A 9,985-nucleotide genomic window follows, 5' to 3' on the forward strand; every position below is an offset into this window, starting at 1 on the left:
TTGCAGAAAGGACTACCAAAGCTTCTACTTCATATGCTCGTAAAATGGGAACGAGATCCTATAGCGTTGAGGAGGGAAGTCAGGTAAGCTACGTTGTTCTAACTTTCTTTCTTCCGGTCCACATGATTAACAATTTCTTTGATCTAAATTAACTTGGACAATATATATGTGTGGCATCCATTTACTATGCTTACTTACAATCAAAACTAACTGACTATAATTACTATTTTTAGTAACTATCTATAGTAATCTGCTACGGTATAATTCAAACAGTGATTCCCTACAATACCCTGACTTTCCCTTCTTCATTTTACTCTACCTAAGTACTGCACCTTACCTGACTGTATTCGTTCAATTCGATGTATCCAGTCCGTGTTCCACACATAGATGACGTACTGTATTCGTTCCTGCGTTCATGTTTCAGCAGATATGGCCAGCTCGGTCACTGATCTCTCTCCGACACGATGGAACCTTGTTGCCGTCCGTTGGCTTACTTCCAGACTCCAGAGTGATATCGATGTAGCACGTCGTCATGCGCATCGCATGATCCAGGTTAATCGGCGGCGCGACTAGAGCTAGCTAAGCTAGCCCGACTACATCGATCTTGCACGTACGCACTCTCGTGCACCGTGATCACTCTACACCTGCTCAGACACACGCATAGAGAATTAGAGATAGACATATAGGAGGATCGATCATGCTGCCGTTCCCGAGGGCCGCCACCTCCCACGCCCCGGACGGCCACCGTGTCAGTAGCAGCGCCTCCTCGCCGGCGTTCCTCGCGTTCGTCATCCTCCTGGCCGCGCTCTTCCTCATCTGCCTCTGCTCCGCCGCCGCGCGCCGCCTCTGCTCCCGCTTCTCCGCCTCCCCGAGTACCCGGCCCTTGACGCTGCCTCCTCGCCGATGCCGAGGCTCCGTCCCGGACGTGGACCCGGCGGCGCTGGCGGGCTCCCTCCCGGTGCGCGCCTACGCTGGCGGCGCCGGCGCGACGGGCGACGACGTGTGCGCGGTGTGCCTGGGCGAGCTCCAGGCCCAGGAGCCGGTGAAGGCCATCCCGGCGTGCGGCCACGTCTTCCACCCGCCCTGCATCGACCGCTGGCTCATCCTAGCCGGTGCTGCCGGCCGCGCGTCCTGCCCGCTTTGCCGACGGTCCGCCGCCGCTCTCAAGCCGGCCGCTCCTGCGGCTTGACACGTACAGGACGCGCGGCAGCTGCTCCAGCTACCAACGCTCGCCCAGCTGAGCCCTTGCACGGCACGTGAAGATTCTAGTCCAAAGTACACTGCATCCGACGTACAGCAAGTCTTTTTGTATATTTTCTTCTGTAGTTGCCATTTGCTGCTTGTATCATCTTTGCGGACGAGCCGGGTTTGGCATCCGGGAGCGTCACGGCTTTTGAAATGTCTTTTAACGGTAGTTGGTAATGTAAAAGTAATTTAAACAAAAAAAATCGCGTGCACATCTTGACATTATATGTGCCTACAAAGTCGTTTCGCGGAAAACCAACATTTATGTGTCGTGTGTGAAAAGATAAAATCTGGTGGTTAAAAAAAGTTTTTTGAAGACATTTATCTATCTATTTTACACAGAACATAAAAGTGTTACTTTCCGCAAATTTGACATGCACACATAGTATAATGTCAACATATATGAATCAAATTTAATACATTTTTCCCGTGTTCAAAAGTGGATTTCCACATCTTTGCCCTCTTTTAAGTCACGGCACAACCAATCAGGTAGATTTACCAAATCACAAGAATAAACTGGCCCAAGAGCATTTGCCAAGCCACAGATAAATAAACAGATCAAGAGGATTGTAGCAGGCAAGGATTTGGATCAGGTTAAGAATCTATATCATTGAGAGTATCTCTTGTGTTCTGTCTGTCGGGGACACATAAATTACAGCGAAAGAACTTTTACACTGGGCTGGGGGTATCTCTCTTTTTCACCCCCTCCTACTACCCACGGTAAACCCTTTCAGCAATCAATAACACAACACACGCACGCGCCGCCCTTTGCTGCCCAACAGCAAGGCAACAAGATAGTATATCTGTAAACCTACCAGTACACAAGAAGAAGAGTAACGAGGGGAAAGTAAAAAAATAAACAGCATCAGTAAGAAGAAGCAGAGCTATTTTCTTTCTCTTTTCCTTTTCCCCGTTTCCTTCCTCCAGCAAAACTTCGATTGACATCGCTTATTATTTCCCCTGTTGTATAATTTACAACACCGCATACGCCCGGACCACCTCCACGATGGGCGCCCGGCACAGTGGGCACTTGCCGCCGCTGCGCACCAGCTCATTCGCGCACTTGGAGCAGGTGCACATGTGCCCACACCTGCCAGAATCCACCAAAACGGTTTGAGGATCAGACCAATGCGGTTTGCATATCAGATGTATAGTTACTTATAGGAAGGCACCTGAGATGCAAGGTATGTGTGTGTGCTGACCTGTAAAGCAGAGAGTCGATTTGCGTATCGCAACACACGCAACAGGTTCCTTTTCTCACCTGATCCCATCTAGATCCGTCGTCTACTGGATACATCGCGTGCCCTGAAAAAACAAAGAGAAACTATTAGTTGAGTATTGCGGATCATGTACTGCATTTATAGTTTTATGGAGTACAATGAATATTGCAGCAACCAGAATGCTGTGCCAGAATAGGGAACAAGACCAAAACTGATAGGAGTAACATGCGAATGCCTACCAATAGCATAACTACCTGAGTCTGAAACTAGGTTAACAAACACATAAAAGAATTTTCTAATGTGTTTGACCAGGGGATTGTGGATGCAACCTTCAGGTCCCGCAGATCGATTCAAGGCTGCGGACACTTCCTGTCTCACTGAACGTTGCAATTCCAGTTGCATGTCCATGCACGCCTCCAGCATCCTCTGCATGCTGGTCATCCCTTGCTGAAGTCTGCCCATGTCAGCTTTCAAATCATTAATAGCATCCCATTCCTGCAAGAGCAAGGAGCCAGAATGATTTGCCCATTATTAAACTTCCAATCAACATAAGGGACACATCTCATAAGTCCAACGGCATTAAAAGCAAATATAGTTTAACCAAAACAACAATTCCATTTCTACAAGAGAGCATTAGGTGAGAAGGAAACATACGTGGGGTACCCTGGGTCTACTGCTCCAGTTGTTAAGGCGCAATTGTCTTTGAAATAGTGGCGGCCGCGGTGGCATAGGTGGTGGAGGGATAGCACGGCCAGGTCTGTTGGCAGGAGCCCGGAATACCCGATTGACAGCACCTTGAAATGGCCGATTGACAGGACCTTGGAATGGCCGATTTTCAGCATTCCTTACATGTCCCTGGTCTTCGTTTGGTGCATTCGCGGTGGGCTCGGCTGCATCGAGGTTCCAGTTCAGGGGGGCATGACCACGCCGTTGAACATATGACCTTATTAACTGCTCCAAACTGTCACCAAAGCCATTACTAAGAAGATTGGAGACACTTCGCCTGGCAATCCAAAATTTAGAATAGGTTAAGAATTAAAATGAGATGAAGAATCAACAAGGAAAGAAAGTTCAAGGAAATTTTGGGAATGAAGTAAGCATACCTGCTAAGTAATTCCCTCAGTTCCATGCTGTAAACATTGTCATCATCAGGTGGAATGAACCTGTTTTCAGTTCTAGGAATGGGCCCCGTGTCAAGTGCAGAATCATGGAAGTCATCTTGCCAGTTCTCCTCCGTACCATGAGACTCGTCATCATGCCACTCATCATGCTCATCTGGGAGATTTTCATTCTCCCTGTCATCATCCTCTGCAATTTCACTGTGTAACTCTTCTGCATTATCCTCCCAATTTCTGTCAGCATTCTCTGCAGCTTCATCCGGCCACCTATCAAGCCTGACATCCAAAGATGGCTGCCAAAATATTGTGTCACGTTCTGTCTCATCTTGCATCCCATTATCAACTTGAGATACTTGCATATCAACTATGTCACCCAATGTTGTTGTCGGTGACTCCGCCTCAGCAACTTCTACATTATCCTCCTGTAAACCCCCATTTTCAACTGCAGTTTGGGCCACATCCTCACTATCAGTAAAGTCCCTGATGTCAGCCCCCTGTTCGGTTTCATCATTATCGAGTAACGCAGCATTTTCAGCAACAGGAGCATCAGACTGGCTAACATCTTGAGTACTTACAGTACTCTCTGATCTGAAAGAAGTATGTTCGACCATATATACATTAGCTTGAAATATCTTAAACTCCACATATAGTTGTTACATAAGACCAAAAGAAGATAAGGACAAATGGCTGTCAATATTCTGAATAACAGGAAAAATTGAGCAGCACAAGGAGGTCATTAGAACAGCGCTGAAGATTAAACTTAATGAGCAGGCATGGTACCAGCAGATAGTTGGTGTCATAAGCATAACTACTAGAAGAAGGAAACACGTAGTGGTGGATTCAGTTCAGTATCCTATCTTCCACAGTTCCACTGTGTATGATATAGTCAATATCATCAATACACATTTCACGGTACCATCTAGGACCAGTTTGGTTGGTGCAGAGTCTCTAACGTGTAGAGCAAGAATGACTTGCTGTGGCAGGGACCAGCATAATTAGCACTTGGCAGCACTGGCATGTGGAAACCTTACCTGCAATTTCCCCATGAGGGAAAATGCTAATTTGTTCATCTAGTTTCAGTCCAATCCTTGAGATTACAGTAATTTTGAATGATCCATATAATAAAAGGAATTTAAGTTAAAAGAAACACTACAAAAGTATGCACAAATCACATGATTTAACAAGGAAATATGCTGGCCTGCTAAAGTTGGTACCAACCCCATCCTACAAGCTTCTAGAGAATCTCTATTGTAATGAAATGGTTTAAACATTTTACATAAATGATGTTGAGTGAATCAGATAAAAGCTAAATTTGTATCAAATATATCATTTTCTACAACTTCCACTGCAAACAAGTACTTGCTAGTAACAACCCAGAGCAGGACATCCATTAAAAAATTAATGATACCACCTGATGGGCATTACTGGCAGACAAACTTGAAAAACCTAAAAGATGCACTAAACTCTAAAGCCTCCAACACAAGAATTGCGCAATTGCATGTAGGCATGTAAGGATTGACCCATTAAAAACGAGGTAAAGGTCTAGCCCAATACTCATGTTCATACAATTGAATTGTGGAACAAAGACTTAACCTCGAGAGAATAAGATTTATAGGTAGTTTGTATCACATTTCAATACATCCACAGCTACTGCATAAATCCAAATTGTTCGGGCTAGCAAAAATTTAACACGCCTGCCCAACAGGTGATTGTCAAGAAAAACTACAATAGCACAATCCTTGAGTGGCTATTTCACATTTGTTCTCCAATAATGTTAAATGCACAGATACTATTCCTATCAGAGGTTATCGATGCGTATGTTTTTAAAATATGCTGCAACGTGTGGTAGGAAGAACAACAGGTCATCTTCCAGACCAAAACAAATACAAAAAAATATTTCTTCACTTCTTGGCATAGAAAACTATAAATCAGGGTGAATATGATATATTTATCAATTGGGCATTCAATTAAGGGACTTTATGCCCATATGGCCGTAAGGATACCGATAACTGGTATGTATGTATCACTGCAGCTCACGACAAGTAGTGATGTGCCAAATACGCAATGTGCCAGTAGCTGAACAATGTACACCATACTATAATACTGAGACAACCAAGAATACAAAGGGACACACATTAGGTTGTGTGTGGGGGACATATGCTACATAATAGAAAAGTGTAGCAACCAGTATCTCTTCCAAACCTTATACGCAAGTGTTTTCCCACATTTCTTGTTAGTTGTGCCACAATGGTGGAAAATAGTTTGGTTACACTAAAACATTAGTACAATGGATAATACTTGCATTCATGTAGGAGATACCAATCAAGACATGGCTAATATTGCTGCTGTGAGTTGGAATGGCAATGGCTGCTTACCTCAAGGTAGACACGCGATGGCTCTGCCTCAGCTGCCCGAGCTCTCTCGCTGCCACAGATGGCTGTCGCTCCTCCTCGTCCGGGAGCACCGCGTTCCTCAAGAACCTTCCCCTAAGCAATCCCTGCAAAGCCACATGTTTCTCAGACCGGCGCACTCGGCATTGCAAATAAACGATTCTTCATGTCGTGCAATATGGTGAGGTTTCTGACCTGAATGCGGCTGCGGCTCCGGTGGGGGAACTGCGACACAATGTGGAACCCCGATAGCCCCTGCAGCTCGCGCTGACGCTCCCGGGCCATCCGGGTGATGACATCCATGCGCGCCTGCCGGCCACGGAGCCTCGGAGGCTCTCCCCGCCTCTCCCTCTCCTGAGTGGCAGCGGTGGCAGGGGGGGTTCCGGCGGTCTCGTCCCTGCGAGAGACGCGGGCGGCGTCGCGGGGCTGGCTGGCCATCTGCACCCACTCCCTGACGAGCCTGACCCTCTGGCGCTCCGTCTCGCCGAGCCACTCCCCGGTGGCCGTGGCGGCGGCGGCCGTGGGGCTATCGGTGGAGGTGGTGAGCCTGCGGGCGATCTGGCGCACGCGCTCGCGGTGCCTGTCGGGGGTCTCCGGGGAGGGCTCGCGGTGGTCGGCGTCGGCGCGGCGGTGCTCGAGCTCGCGCCACATCTGGAGGAGCGAGGAGGGCGCGGCGGGCGAGGGCGCCTGCGGGCGCGGCGGGGGCGGCGAGGTGGGCGAGGAGAGGAGGAAGGCGGAGGGGTCGAGGGTGGAGACCGGGTGGAGGCGCGTGAGCGCGAGCAGCTCCGCCTCGCGGTTCCGCCGCTCCACCTCGCGCTCCATGGAGGAGAGCACCTCCTCGGCCTGGCGCGCGACCCAGCGGCTGAGGAGGCGCGACTCCCGCCGCCGCCGCCGCGAGGACTCCGCCTCGTCGTCGTTGGCCCCGTGCCCGGCGCCGGCCCCCGCCCCGGCGTCCCCCGCGACGGAGCAGGAGGAGGAGGAGGAGGGCGGCGGGGAGTAGCACCCGCCGAGGTGATCGCAGACGAGGTCCTCCAGGTCCCGCCGGAAGTCGGCCGCCGCGGCGCCCATCCGGTGGTGGTAGTCCTCCATGCCCTGCCTACAAATGCTAACCCTAGCCCCGCCTACAACAAGCAAAGCAAAAAACTAGCTCCGATTGATTGATTCCAAAACCAAAACACAAAACAAAAATTGGGGCAAGCGCGCGCTAGCTAATGCGGCGGATTGGGGATTAGGACGCGCGCGCGATCGCGACGCATTCGCGGGCGATTGGCGAGGTGAATTTGGGGGTGGGGAATCCTGAAATGGATTGGATGGAGGAGACGCAAGTCGCGGGGAGAAAGGAGAGAAGAACAAGGAAGGAAGAAGATGAAGAAGAAGAAGCGGCGATTTATTTTTGGGGTTTTTTTTTCTTTATTACTCTCACCTCTATCTATCTTTCCCTTTTGTTTTTGGGTGGAGACGAAGAGGAAGGCGAGCGGAGGGCGAAAGGTGTAGCTATTTTTGATACGGCCACACACCACCAGCTACCCTGCTATTTTGCAAACACTTTCTGCCTCTCTGCTTTGCCTTTGGAATTGTAGGGGAGAGGTGGTATAGGACTGTAGGTAGGGTTTATGTGTGCATATTTATACTCGTATGTCGATGGTATAGGGTTTCGGTAACAGGTAACGCTAGATACGTCGATATGATTTCTCGTCTTTTGAGACACGGCGGAACAGTTGTGTACGAATCAATGTACCATTACGACTATACAGGTCAAGACAGCTACGTATCAATACCATTACGACAATACAGGCCACGATAGATGCGTGCGTGTATTTCCTTATCCGGCGCATGGATTTCATGAGGGTGGCGAGGCCGTAATGATTCGCTAATGAGCTGATTAGCCCGGTGACGTAAAACAAAGTCGTGCCAGCTCACTCGTATATTTCGAAATTAACTCACGCGCAAATTCCCGGTGGGTATTCACCTTCTTAACCTTTCATCGATTTTGCGTTCTCGCTATACTGGTGGTCATGACAGTTGGTTTCCTATTTTCTCCGAGCGGTATTAACTTATATACAGGCTGCGAATCCTAGTACTGTCAGCTATGACGGAGGTCATGACAGATCAGTTTCGTATTTTCGTTGAGCGGTATTAACTTCTACAAAGGCTGTGAATCTTAGTAGTGTCAGCTATGACGGAGGTCATGACAACTCGGTTCCGTATTTTCGCTGAGCGGTATTAACTTCTACAAAGGCTGTGAATCCTAGTAGTCAGCTATGACGAAGGTCATGACAACTCAGTTTTGTATTTTCGCTGAGCGGTATTAACTTCTACATAGGCTGTGAATCCCAGTAGTGTCAGCTATGACGAAGGTCATAGCAGCTAGGTTTCGTATTTTCTTTGAGCGGTATTAACTTCCACACGGGCTGTGAATCCTAGTAATATCAGCTATGATGTAGGTCATGACAGCTCGATTGGTACTCTAATTCTTCCGTACATATTGTGTATAGAATTTACTGGGGTAAATATCTTTTATGTATTTTCTCCGTGTAGTATTGCTCGCGACACTGATCATGGCAACTCTCCTTCTGTGTACAGATATCTCGTGCACGGACTCCACGCCAGAACTCGGCAAACTTGTCCATAGATGGTAAGACCTTGCAAGTTATTTCACATGATTTTTATGCCACCATGATGCGACGTTCGAATAGTAAACTCTCGGCGCCAACGGTTTCACAAAACCGGGAGATGTTGCGATACAATGGCATCTCCCTTTGTAACTTGGTTTTTACGCATATATGGTTTCCTCATTGGGGAGAGAGACTCTATATATTGATAGCATGCGTGTCTACGCTTGACCGGGTATGCAAATGTTTCAACTGAACTATGACCGAGTTGCCGGTATCAAAAATCATTAGTACAATAATTTTCGTATAAATACATCCAGTCAGGATGCAAAATGTTTTTCATCTCGAAATGGTTGGTACGATAAGGTTGGTACCCGTAGCGGTGGATCATGGTAGGATCATACTTATCAAGAGAACCACCAGGTGATTTCTCACACCACTTAATCTCACCTTAGCTTCGGGGAGGAGACCCTAAGCCAAAAACGTGCTACAGATTCCGCAGATCGTGAGACACTGAATACATGCTACTACAGCCAACGGGAGAAAATCAAAAACTTGCGCAGGTTTGAAGGACCTCCGGGCCCACTTCTCAGTGTCGTTGCCTTTCGGATGAACCTAAAACCCAACCGGATATTGGAGCGGTGCGCGCGGTGCAACGCCCAGCCCACCTAACGGAACGGCGTGGGGACGCGTGGTGGGGTACGTCAAGCTTTTGTCCGTGACGTCACGTCAGTCTAGGACCAGCGTGTGGAGCCCGCAGCGACACGTGGGATTTGTCTCTTGCTAGTTGCTTGCTGCTCTGCCCAGATATCTCCCCTGCCGCACATTCATGGCCGGAAATCTGCTTTGCTGCATGACGAAGACGAAGCTGATTCATCAAACTATCAAAAAGAAGAAAAAAGGAAAGCTGTTTCCTCACTCTAACGAAAATTTCGCTGTATGTTTTTTTTAGTGGATGGAGCGAGTGAGTTGAACTGGCCATTTTCAGCTGAGGGTTTTTCGCCCCCGCGAAAAAAATAAAAAAATAAAAAGAAACTTTTTCGTAGGTACTACAGAGTTAAGCATGTCCCCTAGGTACGACTTCCCTCCGAGTTGTCCACGTACACACGTAGAGGTCGACGGACGTGGCTGTCGACATAAACAGGGAGCGAGTCCTGCAAACCACGGCAAGGCCAACCTGCTGTACAGATCAGTTACGTACGCGCGTACTCATGCGATGCGAGCGACGCAAGGCGATCATCACGTGACGCGACGTCGAACCGTATCGATCGCTGCAACCGTACCAAAGTAGCCACCTCATTATATATGCTCCAAATTGTCCTAGCAGAATTTCCTCTGCGGAGTAACCTTTTTTTTCGGTGAAAAAAAGGCGAAGGCCATATATATTGTCTGAGACAAAA

General features: G+C 48.3%; 1 protein-coding gene across 2 annotated transcripts; it reads right to left on the minus strand.

Annotated features, from left to right (window-relative positions):
- Positions 1-1,828: 1,828 nt before the first annotated feature.
- On the minus strand, positions 1,829-7,363 carry LOC124693476. 2 transcript variants are annotated; one of them, XM_047226949.1, is made up of 7 exons: positions 6,169-7,363; positions 5,959-6,080; positions 3,569-4,171; positions 3,120-3,468; positions 2,795-2,960; positions 2,448-2,550; positions 1,829-2,335 (listed from the first exon to the last, which is right to left on the minus strand). In XM_047226949.1, exons 1-7 carry the CDS (start codon positions 7,060-7,062, stop codon positions 2,218-2,220), a joined length of 2,355 nt encoding a protein of 784 aa, XP_047082905.1. In that variant the 5' UTR covers positions 7,063-7,363; the 3' UTR covers positions 1,829-2,217. The 2 variants fall into 2 exon arrangements, with proteins under 2 accessions (XP_047082905.1, XP_047082904.1); XM_047226948.1 differs by having other exon boundaries at positions 2,720-2,960.
- Between the last annotated feature and the right edge of the window lie 2,622 nt (positions 7,364-9,985).

The sequence above is a fragment of the Lolium rigidum genome, chromosome 2 (assembly GCF_022539505.1).
Source record: "Lolium rigidum isolate FL_2022 chromosome 2, APGP_CSIRO_Lrig_0.1, whole genome shotgun sequence".
NCBI lineage: Eukaryota > Viridiplantae > Streptophyta > Magnoliopsida > Poales > Poaceae > Lolium > Lolium rigidum.